The 16,054-nt window shown below is 56.7% G+C and overlaps 4 protein-coding genes and 1 non-coding gene across 5 annotated transcripts; 4 read left to right on the plus strand and 1 right to left on the minus strand.

The window, feature by feature from the left end:
• Positions 1 to 108: 108 nt before the first annotated feature.
• Positions 109 to 2,124, plus strand: EV422DRAFT_571587 (uncharacterized protein; the record flags this gene model as incomplete). Its single annotated transcript, XM_053073009.1, has 7 exons — positions 109 to 208; positions 554 to 691; positions 1,148 to 1,219; positions 1,334 to 1,372; positions 1,542 to 1,587; positions 1,870 to 1,940; positions 2,009 to 2,124. The coding sequence occupies 7 exons, from the start codon at positions 109 to 111 to the stop codon at positions 2,122 to 2,124; spliced, it is 582 nt and encodes a 193-aa protein (XP_052921586.1).
• A 730-nt stretch (positions 2,125 to 2,854) lies between these two features.
• EV422DRAFT_509659 (uncharacterized protein) lies at positions 2,855 to 4,212 on the plus strand (the record flags this gene model as incomplete). The annotated part of the gene is made up of 6 exons (XM_053068864.1): positions 2,855 to 3,085; positions 3,234 to 3,320; positions 3,410 to 3,529; positions 3,571 to 3,587; positions 3,839 to 3,972; positions 4,061 to 4,212. The coding sequence occupies 6 exons, from the start codon at positions 2,855 to 2,857 to the stop codon at positions 4,210 to 4,212; spliced, it is 741 nt and encodes a 246-aa protein (XP_052921587.1).
• On the plus strand, positions 3,673 to 3,745 carry EV422DRAFT_t140. The gene has a single exon. It is a non-coding gene; the product is annotated as a tRNA-Ala (tRNA).
• Positions 4,213 to 12,434: 8,222 nt separating the features above from the next.
• On the minus strand, positions 12,435 to 13,774 carry EV422DRAFT_623294 (uncharacterized protein; the record flags this gene model as incomplete). The annotated part of the gene is made up of 3 exons (XM_053074218.1): positions 12,435 to 13,093; positions 13,280 to 13,481; positions 13,562 to 13,774. 3 exons carry the CDS (start codon positions 13,772 to 13,774, stop codon positions 12,741 to 12,743), a joined length of 768 nt encoding a protein of 255 aa, XP_052921588.1. The 3' UTR covers positions 12,435 to 12,740.
• Positions 13,775 to 14,116: 342 nt separating this feature from the next.
• On the plus strand, positions 14,117 to 15,792 carry EV422DRAFT_571590 (putative mRNA capping enzyme alpha subunit; the record flags this gene model as incomplete). Its single annotated transcript, XM_053073011.1, has 9 exons — positions 14,117 to 14,211; positions 14,292 to 14,439; positions 14,525 to 14,650; positions 14,727 to 14,810; positions 14,880 to 14,959; positions 15,022 to 15,159; positions 15,262 to 15,417; positions 15,487 to 15,655; positions 15,718 to 15,792. The coding sequence occupies 9 exons, from the start codon at positions 14,117 to 14,119 to the stop codon at positions 15,790 to 15,792; spliced, it is 1,071 nt and encodes a 356-aa protein (XP_052921589.1).
• Positions 15,793 to 16,054: the final 262 nt, after the last annotated feature.

The raw sequence follows: 16,054 nt of genomic DNA on the forward strand, positions 1-16,054 counted from the left end.
TCCACGATCATGGCCGCGCAGACATCACCTATAAGGACATCACCCATAAGGACGTAGGACTCACTCTCACATATACTTTACTCTGCGACGCTACTGTGTCTGGAACCAATGGACACCTCAGCGCATATCCGGGCCCTCAAACGCGCCCTCCGCGGAGACGTCCGCGCTCGTCTTAACGCACTGGCTCCCGATGTCGTTAAGGACGAATGTGAGTTGGGGAGAATATGTGCCGGGGCTGGGCGTGATATTTTGAACGACGAGGGGGATGGGAAAAGGGGAATAATGGACAGAGAGTACTGTGGATTGGATGGTATGGAGGTCTTTGCGTCGGAGGGGTGAACAGAAAGGGTGGGTCCACAGAACGACCTCTGGGGCAGGTGGTGGAGATACGAGGCTGGGATGGCTTCCACAAGAGGATGTTTGCACATGGTCGACGAAGAGAAGGTCCCGGGACTCCAACGTCTCGCAGAATTCCATGACCGAACAACACCACGAGAAGGGGCGTTTACGTGCGCGCACTGAAACCCCCCGTCGCTTTCTTCCATGCACTTAGCACGCAAAGTCCTCACCCACCTCTTCAACCTGCGCGAGTACCGCCAGTCCGAAAGCGTCAGTGTCTACCTCACCATGACCGGCGGCGTGTCGGCTGAGATTGAGACGGAGGAGATTGTGACGGATTTGTTTAAGAGGGGTAGGTGTTTGAAAGGGGGAGGGGGTTTGCGAGCGGTTGGGGATGATGTGGGAAGATGGAGATGTCAATTGAAGGAGTGAATGAGCATAGACCGAAACGCCTTTGGTCGGTGGAGCTGGATCCGGAATCAACGCCGAGGAGTACCCCCTCAAAGCGCGGCATCCACCGTCTGATGCATGTGGATTGCGAGGTCATTGCGAGACCCTCATTGCGCTCCTGTCCTCCTCATAACTTCCTTCTCCTTCCATTCCCTAAAGGCAAGCAATGTTACATTCCACGCTGCGACGGAAACAACATGGTGCGTTGCATGCATTCCTGAAGGCGCCCCTCGCGGTCCTGTCTCCCGTTCTTCACGTCCCCATCACCTTCTTCTACGACGGCTGCATCCCTTTCCACCGCAGTAACCCATTGGTTTCCCGACGATAACACAGGACATGGTCCGCCTAACATCCCTAGAAGACTTCCGATCGCTACCGAAGAATAAATGGGGCATCGCTGAACCGCCGTTGGAGGAAGCTAGGGAGAATGGTAAGGAGTCGCGTCGCATTGAGGTGGAATGCAGAGTTTATTTGTCTCGATGTCTCAACGTCGCGCTTCGAATATGGTGACCCGTCCTGACGTTTCTGCCTCCGACGTTCGCAGCGCTCGAGAAAGACGGGCTCGATCTTATCATCGTGCCAGGTATGTGTCAACTAGCACTACTGATCGGGGTTGTCCCTACCCGCACCCCCTCCCCAGCCCTGCGCCGCGCCCAGCATGATGCACGCACATTGGCACGGCCTAGAACCTTCGAAAACGTCTCAATACATCCTATGGAAATCTATCGTTAATAATACGTTTTCCCCCTTAGGCTTGGCATTCGACCGGGAGGGATGGAGGTTGGGGCATGGAAAGGGGTGAGTTGGCGTTGCTGGCGATGCGGGATGGTTGTGCGTGCGGGGAGCGAGCAAATGGTGGTGGTCGCGGGCGGGCAAAGGCAAGGGCGGGGGTGGGAGGTGATCACCGCAGCGCTCGGCCGGAGGGGGAGATATGGAATACACTCGTTCCAACCGAGTTACTCCGAGACCGGAAAGATGATGTATCGCATACGTCTTGGAAGCCTGAGCGGAGGGCAACCAAAAAATGAAACGTTTTCGATAAAACTCACATTTTTGTTTGCCCTCCGTCGCGCTTTCTAGGTACTACGATCGCTACTTTGCGAAGGTGGCGGAATGGTCCGCATTGGCGGGCAGGCCGATTCCGAAGACAGGTGAGATGATGTGGGATGTATGAGCATCAGCTGTTCGTCAACTCTCATCAAACACACGCATCACCCAGTGGCGCTGGCGCTAGCCGAACAGATCGTCGACACACCTCTCCCGCGCGAAGATTTCGACCAGAAGCCCGAGGTTGTCATCACACCCGCTGGTCCACTCAGCTCTGCTTCTACATGAAGTAGGGGACCGAGAATGAGTTTCGGGATGCGGCTGCATGCGCGATGAAACGCAAGAGAAGTCCTTGAGAGACATGGCGGAGCGGGTGAAAACACATGCGACGTTGTGATGAGCATCATGATCACGGGGAAGGTTTGAGTTTAGGCATTTCGTAGAGCGATTGGAGGTCCTCACGAAGGGACGAAGGGAGCGCCGAGTGTGATTACCTACAGCTCCGGCGCTACGGCGAGCCTCATATACGGCGTAGGTTGAGTGGAGCGGAGAGAAGGAGTATGGGCTGTTGCTAACCATTCAATAGCATTTTCAATGCGTATTCGATTTAAATGTTTATTAAGCTCAATAGCTGCCACGAGAAACTGAAGTGAGGGATGCGAAGCGGTGGAGGGTGGAGGAGAAACCCCGGGATGCGAACGGAGGGTGGGTGTCAAGGAATAGTTATGAGCTAGGAGTCGTTGATTTGGGATTCGCAGCCTCTGTTTCACAACATGGTAGATTTTCGTCAATCTTTTCCCCATGGTTGATTCTTTCCCCCACGGCCGATTCTCGTCAATCGAATAATCCAAGTCCGTCATCGTCGTCGTTGGCTCACTGCAATAAAAGACTAGTCATATTCGGAAGGAAACAGCTGACGGCATCGATATCCTTTTACTTCATCCGTTGCTTCACCCGGCGTGGCATCAGGTATCACATCGCTAACTGCATACACTTTGCTGTCCTCTTCAACAAACATATGTCCGCGATGCCAACCATGGGGCCATTACGTCCAAACTCCTTGTCCCGGCCTCCCTCCGCCCTCGGAGAGTCCGGCGCAATCATGATCGACAACATCAGTGTCGATGATGAGTTCGTAGTTGAACTGTTTTGGCTCGCTTTCAGCCATCAGCGGATCGTAGGTAGAGTAGTCAACCCATTCGGGGTTGCTGTTGGCCTCCACATGCGGATGTGCTTTAATTTCGACACGGTAGGTGTCTGGCTTCGTTCGCATCATTTTGGTGTTTTCAGAGTTGTTGTGAGCTTTGCACAAGGGTACTATGTAATGAGGAGGCATGCAGGGGCTTGACGCCGTTCACCTCTTACTTCTCGCGAAATGATACTGCTATGTGATAAAGTCGCGCATCTGGTCCACCGTTGATTCGAATGAAGCCGAACAGCGGGGTATCCGGGTCCCAGTCCAAGCGCTTTTCGGCATACAGGGCGTGCGTCCCCTTCGCCAGCTTGATGCTCCTCAGAATATCCGGTGCGATATTTGCGGTGCCCACCCTGATGAATGGAACGATGCTCGTAGCTCAGCATCATTACAATGCGACCATATGAAGATGAAAACACGCGGCGATCAATCGCTGGCCAAATATCACGTCTGCTGGATGGTACGGATGGTGTTGAGGGGACGTCGAACACGGTTGTGGTCTGTCTGGGTCCATGACCTTGTTCGTAGGTTCCCTTTAGCATGAGAGAGCATTTGGGTACGTGCCCTGGGCGACTCACTTGAATCACCAGATTCAAAAATGGCAAGATTATATAACAACAAAAAGACCCCGAAATAAGAACGGGGAATTAGCTCAAATGGCAGAGCGCTCGCTTAGCATGCGAGAGGCAGGGGGATCGATACCCCCATTCTCCAATTCTATTTTGTATTCGGCTCTTGTCCTGTTGCATTTATGGTTGCTTTTTGCGTTTTGTGTGTTTGGTATACTACTTCGCGCCGCGTCTTTAGGGCCTTGCAACGCGCAAAATCGGTGAGGTTTTGGCGCTGTACCGACCATGGGCAAGACGGATTCTGGAATGCCATCGACTCATCACTTCCTGTTTCGGCAGTCGCTCCGTGCGAGATGGGGATGGAAGTCCTTCGTAGGTTCTTGTTTAGAGGGAGAGCGGACCGTCCAAACCGGAATTCGACAGCGCGTGAAAGTCGGTCATTTTTGATTCCTCCTTACAGCACGCAGATGGACCGACATAAAGCCGCTAGCCGCTACAAGTAATGGAAGTATATGCATCGAGAGTGAATCTGAAGTCGGGTTTGCCACTATATACGTAGAAAGGGTGAACGTCCGCACCCTACGCCGTGGAAGAGACTCCAGCGCGCCCTGATTCCGCCTCCAGAAAAGAGACTCTAGATCCGTGGGCTGTTATTGGCTGTAACTAACGCATGTAACCCTAAGTGTAAGTCATTTCGGCGGAATTGCGAGCAAAGCCTTGCCCGCGCCGAAGCTGTGATTGCATATAACCCTAAGCAATAGCAGGGTAGTCCGCTCTTGCTCTCTCTCCCCCTCATCCCCTAGGTGCATACGCCATATGCGCGAAAGGGCTGCTGACAGTGGTAGCATATGCCATTTGCACGAACCATCTGGGCAGGGTATAGATAACTCTCTCTCTCTCCCTCGTCCCCTGGATGCATGCGCCATATGCGCGAAACCATCTGAGGAGGGTACCTCATCTCCTCACCTCCCTGCTGCTCACTACCTCCCTGATTTGTGATGTGGTCGAGGTCAGATTGCCCACTCCAGCACAGCCGAAATCAGTACAGGTGTTGGAGTGCGGTGATTCCCGAGATAGCTGTGTGTCAAAAAACTCCCGTCAGTGCTGCGGTAGTGAAGCTTAGAGCGGTGAGGGATTGCGGTTGTTACCTGGTGGTGGTCGGCAAAAGGATGTACTGATGCGCTGAAGCTGAGAACGGTGAGGGATTGCGCTTGTTACCACTCCCTACCCCAAGATCCGACACTCAACAAGCCTGCCTCTGCACCCGTGTCCACCCGCTATTCCGAAAGCCTTTCTCTGTCTGATTGAGAAATGCCCGGAGGATGCAGACCCGGCCCCACTATCACGATACACCTGGGGGCGGACGCTTCTGGCTTCGACCCGCTCGACCACTCCGCCCGTTCCGAAATGGGCATGAAGAACCAAGTTGCTCGAAAATGAACACGTATCGGATGGCCGAGCACTTCGGTGGGTGGGTGCCTGAAATGCTTCTATGCTCGGTGGAATGATATGAGTAGAGTTAGTCGATTGATCTCCCTGCAACGAGTGCCGCGATGGATGCTTTCCCCCCGCTTCGTTTCTAGTCCGAGTCCGAGTGTAACAGCAACGTCAAGCGTTTTTCATCGCTCTCCCAGTGCACACGCACATCCCACCCAAATGTAAGCCTTCCGTCTTCTCAGTTCCAAACCAAAGCGCAACCCGTGTGGATGCCATTATATGATGATTGTGTGTATATATGTATGTATATGTGCCCCCAAAAAAAGAAGTGTTCCAAAAATCTAGCTCCCTCCCCCTTACACACTCCAAAAATGTGTTCCCAAAAATGTTCGTACCCCCTCCCCCCCCCCCAAACCCCCACCCCCACCCCAAAACAGGGAGACACAAGACGGCTTCTTCGCTGCTGTTTGTCCACCCCCCTTCATCCACTCTCGATGGGACGTTGTTCGATAAACGATCCGGGAAATGTGGGTGTTCGAAGCAGTCCAACCGAGAAACGAAGGGGCATACACATCCCACCGCCCGACTCCCTCCACCCGGCAGCGGATCACCCAATAACGGCTCGTTTTGTCGGGGAGCGCGATGGCGGTTGCGGCGGCAGCGGGGACGCGACGAGTCCTATTTCATTTGTGGCCAAGCCCGGGGCGTAAGTACCCCACAGCTTGCAACCCAAACACAATCACGTAAAAAGACAAAACACCTACCACAACCCTCCACACTCCTCCTCTTCACCTTAGGTCCCGCTTGGGCCCCAGCCCTCGATGTCCTTCCCCCAGCACTCTGGCCACTCTCGTCATCCCCCTCCCCAAACACCTCCCTCACCACGCCGCCCCGTCCCCCCGCCTTCTCCCACCTCTCCACACACCTCTCGGCTCCCACACAGCCCCTCAACGCCGCAACACATCTCCGCCCCTGCTCCCTAACCGCCTTCATCCCCTCCCTGCAGAACGCGGCGGCGACACCCACCAACCTCGGCCCCTCGCGATGGGTCAGTATGAATTTGCCGATTGCGGGCGCGGGGAGGGACGCGGTGAGCACGTGGGCCAGACACCGAGCGACACGCAGCCGCACATGAGCGTTCTTATGCGCGGTGAACGTCAGCAGATGCAGAAGGAGTTTGAGCGGGGCCGGGTGCGTGTGTGTGAACTGGTGCAGGCAGGCGTCGAGCGACGGGGTGAGGAAGGTCGACGCGGTGCCCTGTTCCGCCGTCTTCTTCAGCAGCGTGGTCAGGATCGCGGGCGTGTGCGGGTCGAGGTGTTTCAGCAGTGTCGTTGGACATGGGGGGCCTGAGAGGGAGGCGGGGATCGGCAGCGCCAGGGCGACGATGAGATCGGTGAGCGCTGCGATCCCGGCTTTGGCGACGCTGGAACGGAGGTTGTGGATCGCGGTCGTGATGGCGAGGACGAGTTCGCCCAGCGTCGGCACGCCCCCTCCGCCGCCGGTACCGACACTGGTGGCGACCACCAACGCCCTCGCCTTTGCATCCCACTGCTGGGCCGCGAATAGCTTCGCAAGACACTCCATCGCCTCGACTTTGACCTCCCAGTCCGGGTGCGAGCGCAGCTGCTGGACTGCAAACGCGTAGTCGTGCTCGGAGATGGTGGGGTGGGCCGGTGGGGCGCGGACGGGGGCCGAGTTGTGGACATGGGGTGTTGTCGCGGAACTATCGACGGACGTCTTTTTGAGAGGTGAGGATGCCGCCCTTGCTGTCCGGTCGGCGACGACAGCAGCCGCGAAACTGGCGTCGAAGGTGTCCACATCGTCCTGCTCGTCGGCGGCGACCTCACCCACATCACGGTCTTGCTTATCGCCCATCGCAAACACCACCTCGGCCGCAGGGCTCACCACCGCCGCCTCACCAGCGTCCTCCCCGTTCCGTCCCCGGCTCTTGACACTCCCCTCACTCCCCTTCCGCCGTGTTTCCATCCCCGCCCCCGCGGCCCGGCGTACAATCCCCACCGCTTCGTCCAGCTGGATCGTGCATACCGAATCTGCTCGGGCCGGAGTATCTGTCCGGGACGGCGTGCGCTGTACACGTGTGAAGTGGTCCCCGTCTCCCATATCGCCCCCCGCCTGCTGCTGCAGTAGCCGCCCCGGCGACCTCTGCTTAATGTACCTCAACGCCCCCGGCGGCGGGGTAGTAGTCGTCGTCACGCTATCCGCACTCCTCTGCATCTGCTGTTGTTGCAGTCGCACATCCTCCCCCGCGTCAACAGGCGTAAACCCCCTCCCCTTCCGCGGCGACATCTTCCTGCTCCCGCGCGGGGGTATCATCCCCTCGCTCGCCCACGACAACAGCGGGGAATGGATCTGGATCGCGTCCGGTGTCGGGGTCGGGGACTCCCTCATCCGGGGGTTATCCCGACCGTCCCGATCGTGAAGCACCGCTGCAGCTCCACCAGACTCGCTAAAACTCCTAACCCGCCCCCACGTATCGGGGTCCCCGTCCAGCACATGCATCACGCCGGCCCCGCTGCCGTGGTACGAGTTGCGCATATGCATCGACCTCGGTCTGTCCCATTCACGGACGGCGGTGGTGGGGGTGGTGGTGGTGGTCTGGTCTCTCTCCCCCCCGCGCCCGCACTCCCACGGCATGCGCCCGACACTCCCCGCCGAGCTCCTCACGACGCTGTTCCTGCTCGCCGTGCGGGTATTCGAGCCGGTATGGCTGTTGTCGGCGGCGGGGATGAGTTCCGATTGGGACGCGGCGGACAACGCGCGGTCGAGGTCCGGTTGTGCATCGCGATGTGTGGATGACCCCGAGACCCGTCGCGCGGCGGATGAGTGTGATACCGATGTGGACGGGACGGGCGTGACGGTGGCGCTGCGGCCCGTGCTGGAGCTGTACGCGTGCTCGACCCAGCCGTCGGGGCCGAGGCGGGGTAGATCCCACGCCTCCGATATCCCGGCGCGCAACACATCTCGGACCTCCCCAGGGATGTTCTCCAATGTCCCCAGCACGACATCAGGGGATGTGTAATACGAGACCAGGGCAAGACACTCCCCGACCGCCATCCGCACCTTCACCTTCCCGTCCGCGAGATACCGCCCAAGAGACGTGACCAGACCCGTCCAATCCCACTCTCCCCCACCCCGCGGCGGGAAATGCAGCAGCGCGGTCATGACGAGGTTCACGAGCTCCTCGCGCATCTTCGGGTTCGTCGTCGCCGCTTTCGAGGGGAGATGCGTATGTAGGATACCATCCACGGTTTCGCGGGCGACCGTACCGCTTGACGATGTGAGGAGGATCCGCACCCACACCCGCGCGACCTGGACCCTTACAGCGCCCTTGGAGTCGCCGGCGCGGGCGACGAGGAGGGATGTGATTGCGGTTGCCATGTCTGTGGTTTCGGTTGACGGGGTGGTGGTTGGTTGCGAGAAAGGGAAGATCACACCCCCGAAGGCAGCGACGACCTCGCCCACGGCCTGCAAGGCGACCATGACGATTTTGAAGTTGGTGTCGAGGCTGAGGGTTGCGAGGAAGGTTATGAAGGGTGGGAGATCGATGGTTGTAGTTGGTTGTTGTGATTGTTGATGGGCCGATAAAGTGGATGTGAGAGAGGCGAGGAGGGTGTCGGCGGCGTGCGAGCGGGTGCGCCAGTCGGCTGTTGGGGAGAGGAGGAGCGGGGGGAGGGTTGGCGGGAGGAAGCCGAATGCGAGTGGGGATGCTGTGGATGGGGTTGGGTTCTTTGCTGCGGGGGGGTGTTGAGTGGATGATGGGAGGGTGGGTTTAGCGGATTGGGGCGGGGAGGGGAGTGTGCGGGTCGGCGTTGAAGTATTGTTGATCGCCGTTCCGTTTGCATTTGCATCCACCTCCTTCGAAAATTTGCGTTCAATCGTGCCGACCGTCCAGTTCCCACCACTGACATCGCTCAACGACCTGCCACCCAGAATCCTGCTCTCAAATTTCCGAAACACGACTCGGGTCAACCCCGGGAGCATCATGACCGTGCGGGCCATCTCTTCCTCGCCACAGAGGGTGCAGATGTGTTTGAGGGCGGCGAGGGCGGCTTTAACGACGACTTCGACGCCGTCTTGGAGGCGGAGGGTGAGGGTTGCGACGAGAGGGAGGTATTTGATTTGTTTGCGTGTCCTCCTCTCATCGTGGGTATTCACATTCTCCCGGACAATCTCCACGTCCCCCGGTTTACGATCCCCCAACAGCACAACAAGCGCCGCAGCACTCTCCCTCCTCGTCCGCCACTCCTCGCTCTCCAACCCATGATGTATCAGCGCATCAAAGAACGGGGTCGGGTCCGACGCGTGCGTCTGATACAGCTGCAATACTTTGAGGGCCTGACGCCGGGCGGCGAGTTTTGTGTCGCCGAGGGTGGTGATGAGGGTCGGGAGGAGGGCGAGCTCGATGGTGTCTTCCTGCGCGGTGGGGAGGTGGGTGGGGAGGAAGGCAGCGAGGAAGCGGGCGGCTTGGAGGGCGACATGGGTGTCGCGGTCGGCGAGGGAGGTGGCGATGGGGGGAAGGAGGGTGTCGATGGTGCTGCGGTTGTGCCAGCGGGAGGGGGAGGAGGGATGCGGCGATGGGTTGGATGAATCTGATGCCGGAATCGTCGTTGCTGGGGGTGCTATTGGGAGCTCTGAGAACAGACTCTCCAGAGCGCTGAGTCGGACGAACGGGAGCTCGCTGATGAGCGATAGCGCGAGGTCGCCGGTATCCATGGCTGCAAAAGTAGCCGGTTATCCTCCTGTCAACGAAGGCCCCCACCCCGTATATCCTGGCCTATGCCCCTCTTCCGCTTCCTATCGCCCCGATTTCCTTCGGCGTTCGTCTCGCCCGTCAAATGACACCTGCCGCCACCCAAAGGCCCTTCACTCGCTTGGGTACCGTCGGCGGCTTTCCAACGGAGCAACTCAGATTCTCTGACACCTTTCAGCTGACGACCGGTGGGTTGGGCTGTTCCCACTGCCCAGTATGGATGGCAGGCGATGCGCGAATGCTTTAACCCCGAAGCACGCGTACAGTACTATGTATCCTGGGTACAGACGCTGGAGACACCAGATGACAACTACAGGGGTGGATGTGGATGTCACACCCACAGCAGCGGCAGCGTGTGGGGGGGCCAACGAGTGGTAGAGTCTCTTCCTCGACCGTCGTTTTGTGTTCCCGTGCCCGTCGGTCGCTGTTTTTCACACTCCCTATCTATTAGTGAGGGGTATCTGGACCGGGGGTTATGGATGTTGACGGATATGAAGTGGAAGTCGGGCGAATGAGTGGATGGATGAGAGAGAGACCGAGAGAGAGAGACAGAGAGAGAGAGAGGGGGGGCCAGGAGGGAGGAAGGGCCTTTCCTGTAGGGAGGGGATAACAAGAGCCGAAGGTGCGAATCGACCAGCGAGCGATGCCCCCCTTCCCTTCCGACGCGTCCTCCCTTCAACCGCTATGATAGTCGTCTCGGGCCTGCACCCAGTTGCTCCCGTCTCTCGGCCGCGACACAACAGACCTACCTAGACACCGACCGGAAAAAAGGTCTTGGACAGAGTACAGACTCAGGGGGGATACTTAGTCCGAAGGATAGTCCGATTCCCGCCAAGTATCCAGACAGCGCCGGTTGCCCAGTACGCCGAGAGGCCATGGATCCCTTTAAAGCCAGCGTGGCGGCCGCCCTGTCAGGTTGAACTCCATAATTTCTTCGGGTCCGCGAGCTTCTCCCGTGTACACACGGCCATTGGTGGTTGTACACGGCGCTTACCGTGGAGTTTCTTGCACTCGTCACAGTCAGGGTCATAGCCCCCCACGGAACTGGTTTAGGCCCGCATTCCGAACAGTCTAACCACATGCAGTGTCGGTCGCCGGTGTATGTACTGTGACCTGTTGCGGAAAGAAGAGTTTTACCATGGATCATTGACTGCAGCATTTTTGGATTCTTCGGCGATACTGCCGAGACGGGAAGCGCTACGCACGGGATACTGGAGTTTGATCTTGTCGTAATCTGACTGTTTTTTCCTTGTCGCCAATTGTGAGACTGCGGCCGCTACGGCATACTGCCATGGAAGGCGGAACTCTGTGTCTGATGTCGTGGGCTAATGCGGGTTTAATGTGGTTCAAACCCACCGACGATGCGGCTGTACATTGTTTGTAGATTTTCTTTTTGTACGTAATGGAAGACTTTACTAGATCATCCATTCTTCAGCCTTATCCGCTCGATATGTTCGTGGACAATGGAGGATGCGCTTGTCCATTTCACCAAGGATCAGGTTAACCGGATATGGTTCCGGAGGTGCGAATCGCGATCAATGCTGGCGCCTGACTCTGCTGGGGTGTGTGTGCCCGAGAGGGAACGAACGAAAGGGGAGGTTTGGATGATGCGTGACGGAGCAGAAGGGACGGAATAGAATAGAACATCGCGGTGGTGAGATTTGGGAGACGAACGACAAGGCCAAATGGAGTCTGTCAAGGCCCGGGCCCAGAATTTGCCGGTGAGGGCTTGTTGACCGGAGTGTTGGGAAGGTTGAACTTCCTTACAGCTGTGGCATTGCCGTCTTGGAGGTGGGATGTCTTTTGGCTTTTGTCCGGAGAGACCCACGATATGGGCGACATGGTATTATTGATTGAACCCGTGGGCAGTCGGGGATGTAACTGAAAAACACACCTGGGGGCCTGCGGATACCGGCGACAATGTACCCCGAAGGCCGGCGCTGAAGCCTAAGTTCGAGTTTGGGATTTGAAATCGTTGGCTTTGACCGTGAAGTTCTGGAGAACTATCGCCGTTTCATGCTGTTGGACTCTGGCTAATTCCTTCGGAGCCGCGGAGGCCCCCGGTGTCTCCCTTCCATTTGCCCAATTTTCTGCGACGGGAGACAGTCACATTTTCTCGAGCCCGCGCAACAGAACATCCAAATTGGATATTGAATCATCGTTGGAATGTCTCCGTTCCTCCGGACGGACCCTAACGATATCTGGTCGTTCTTGTATTTTTTCAGACGGAGCCGCATTGTTTCGAGCATGGCCCGTTAGAGCTGGCCAGTCACGGTGATGTGAGAGTGCAGCCGCTCTTCCACCATAAACACCCCCCAGTCCGCCCAAGGCCCGTAGTGGGCATCGGCTGTGCGATCCTGTATTACGCATAAGACTGCACAGGCTGTACGGTATATGACACGCGCCCACCGCAACCGTGACGGACACGGACGTCGTCGCATCATCATTGAATTGGATTCTGATAGGTGTGTGCGCGACGTAAAAGAAAGCTTGGAACATCCATGTCGGAGTGAAGCCGGAAGATCTGAAAAATTGGAGTGTGGGGCCACGGGGCCATATTGCCTGGGAGGACGACGGTCTTGCTGCTGTGTTGTTGCCGGCGCTCCACCGCCCGCGGGTCTGATGTGGCTACGTGGTAAACACCCTTCACCAACATCGAGAAGCTTCAGTCGCGGCGCCGTCCGACGGGCCATTCTCGTCGTTGGCAAACCGAGAGAGGCTGCCAAGGGTTCGCCGTATTTGAGATGCGCAGAGAGCATGAATACAGGAGTGAACCCCACACACAATGGCCCCGGCAAGTTTCAATTCTTTCGAACCTCACGCCCGTAGATGCAAAATACTGTAGGTATAGGTTGAAAAGGAAGGCAAAAACAAGGACTTCGACGCGTAAACGCCCTCCACCCGCCTGCGGACACCCCAATTCCCTCAATTCTCATGTCACAAACATCAACCATCCCAGCACATTCCGGCCCGGCTCGCGCCTTCTACACAGTGCGAACCAGCAGAATTCGCCCATCCATCCCCCATGTTCCTCATAATCCGCAAAGTTATCTCCCGTCTCTCCTCGTCCCATTTGAATCGTAATCAGCTCTGCAAAGTCCTCGCGCTTGAGCGCCTGGTAGAGTTCCTTGCCCCTCCGCTCACGCTCCTCGTCTACAAATAGCTCGTGTTTGTCTTGGTAGTCTGAGTCGAAGCTTGACTCTGAGCCTCGATCGTCCCAGCTGATGTCAGGGTCGTGGTAGCGAGAAAGGATGTGCCATATCCAGGTGACGCCCACTTCATCTGCTAGTGGGATACGTTGGATGTCATAGTATTCTCGAAGGTATTTCGGAACCCGCAGGCGAGAAAGAAGAGTTTTGAGAGAATGGCGTTGTTTTCAGTGGAGACCGGGAGCTCATCCATTTCGGGAACGGGCGAGATGATCAACGGTAGTGCATCAGCACCACTGTCTCTTGATTGCCATCCTCTCACGTCCGTTGGGCAATCCTGGTACGTGCAGATGAAATGGGGGCTCCTTGACAAGAAAGTCGAGGTCCGCAGTAAGTTTGAGCCACTGAGCCTCGTCCTTTGGTGCATGTTCGAAGGCCGGCTGAGGCACGTCCGAGCAGTCAAGACGACGTCGTTCCATTTCGCGAAGAAACCCAAACTCGGAAATCAAGAAGGCGATGCGTAGCTTGCGAAATGTCGTGTAGGCGTTGATATCCATCGGTTCGACGCTGCCCGTTATCCCTTCGTGAGACCGTTTCCATATACCTGTTTTCCTCCCCGTATCATGTCGTCGGCTATTTGGAAGTTGTACTTGACGAAAAGCAGGTCTCTCGCGCTGAATGCTGATCGGCTCCATAGCTTGCATAATAGACGGCAGTTGAGGAGGTCTTTCGGCGAGGTGACGGCAACGCTTAACAAGATGCGATGTAGCAGTTCGGGTGGCAGAGCTTTCCACGGCGGGAAGGATGAGGTCGTCATTGGGTCCGAAGGGGTGCTGACGGTAGTGACTGCAAAAGGTGAACTGCCGCGCGGGATGAGGCGCCCACTGGGGCCTTTTGCGAACGTTTCCGACATTCACACGACATTCACCTGAAGCGGTTCAGGAAGCGGTTGCCTCTTCAACGTCCTCCCACAGACAGCTTCCCGCAGTGGTTAAGGCCAGCATCCTTTCTGCCGGGGCCCACTCCCAACAGCATCGCACTCATACTACAACCAGCGGCCTTCCGCATAGGCCGGTGACACTTGCTTGCCACAAGTCAGCCTCAACAGACGGACATCACACACTTCCATTGCATCCCCTACGTCAGTCCACAGTCCACAATGCTACCCCGCATCCCCGGCGTCCTAGCCGCCAAACCACAGGCCGCACAGCTCCGCAACATCGTCGCTAACCTCATGGGCTCCCGCGGGACTGGGTAAGCCCCACAAAATCGTCACTTCCTATCATGCCATTCACAAACATATGCGAGCTTACACTATCATACGTTTCCCCCAGCTTCCCTGGCGCCCAACCCATCTCCTTCGCCCGCGACCACATCCACGAGCTGCAGCGCGAAAACTACTTTGTTTCCGAGAAGGCCGACGGGATACGATGTCTGATGTTCTCGACGACTGATTCGAATGGGCGGGGTGAGACTTACCTCGTACGTACCGTCATCATCATATCGGGGATTTGCTCTCGGATGGGGAGAGACGAGTGAATGACTTATTATGGTTGTGTGATTTCAGATTGACAGGCATAATGAGTACTATCGCCTAGACTTTGGGTTACCGATACCTGGCCGCCGTGGAGCGTTCCATTATGATACGATATTGGATGGAGAGCTGGTGTTGGATGTGTATCCGGATCAGAAGGTGCGGGGAGGGGATATGCGATGGGCGGTGGGACCGATGCGGGCGGGGACTAACGGAGGGAACTGATTGAATGCAGCAAGTTTTGTGGTTCTTATTGTTCGACTGCATGGCTGTGGATGGCAAGAGTTTGGTGGAGAGGGATTATATGAAGCGGTTGGGGGTGAGTGAGGAGCGGTGGGCATTGAGAGGGAATCGCAGCGGATGAGGAGAACTGATATCGCCTCGACAGTATCTGAAAGAGACCATACTGAAGCCGTACAAGGAGCTGATGAGCCAGGACAAGAACTATGCCGCTGTACAGCCGTTCAGGTACGGAAACAATTACGCCCTTACTCCTGGCGACGCCCCTGCTGAACATTTCCCACAAATAGAATGGACCTAAAACCCCTGCAACTCTCCTACCACCTCCAAAAAGTATTCGAAGACATCCCCAACCTGAAACACAAATCCGACGGGATCATCTTCACGTCGAGCGTGGCCAGGTATTACACGGGGACTTGTGAGAAGATGTGGGTAAGCCCGTGTCAATCATGTCGGAGTTCATGGGGTAGAGACTATACGTTCCAGAGAGGGCATGTCTCTGACAATGGACGAATCTTTGGTTTGTGCAGGCTTAAATGGAAACCGGCCAACGAAAACACAGTCGATTTCCGGATACGAGTCGTCGGCGACTTTAGTCAACCCGAGTACGCTCTCGAACTATGGGAGGGCCGTGACGAGTACTCTGAGTTTGGGATGTTGACGTTGGAGCCGGAGCTGGAACAATCGTACGTGTGACTGAAACTCCCCTTTCCTATTTCCATCCCAATCTCATCGATGCGGTATAATGTGCTTAGATGGGCCAGATCGCCACCCGAAAACCGCATCATCGAATGCCGCTACGACCCGTCCTGGCCCGGCCAATGGCGGTTCTCCCGCTGGCGCGACGATAAGCAGCATGCGAATCATAGGAGCACTTATCGGAAGATCATGGAGAGTATTCGGGATGGGGTTGATGAGCAGGAGGTGAGTAGGGGTGACAGAGTAATGGGGGAGAGGGGATGGGAATCTCATGAGTATTGGTGCAGTTGTTGAACTCGGCGCCGTTGATTCGTTCGAAGTGGAAGGATAGGGAGCGGGAGGCTGCTACTGGTCGGGTGTAGACCAATAGGGTCCCGAGGGGGTTGCATGGCTATCCGTTGATGGCTTTCGCAAGGAATGGCACTTTGCCCCTCCGCCACCGGATTTTCGACAAACCATATGCGTATGAATCAGGGAAGATTCGGCGTCGCCATCTCAAAGTCTAGTCGCACACTGACGACTTCATCATCCTCGGCTGTTCCATGTCTCTGGGGACCCAGAGGAGCCCTTGTATACTCTCTGATACGTGGATAGAACATTTTCCCCACTTGCACGCCCTTTTCG

This window comes from Fimicolochytrium jonesii (assembly GCF_025526975.1).
Source record: "Fimicolochytrium jonesii strain JEL569 chromosome Unknown EV422scaffold_35, whole genome shotgun sequence".
NCBI classification, from domain to species: domain Eukaryota; kingdom Fungi; phylum Chytridiomycota; class Chytridiomycetes; order Spizellomycetales; family Powellomycetaceae; genus Fimicolochytrium; species Fimicolochytrium jonesii.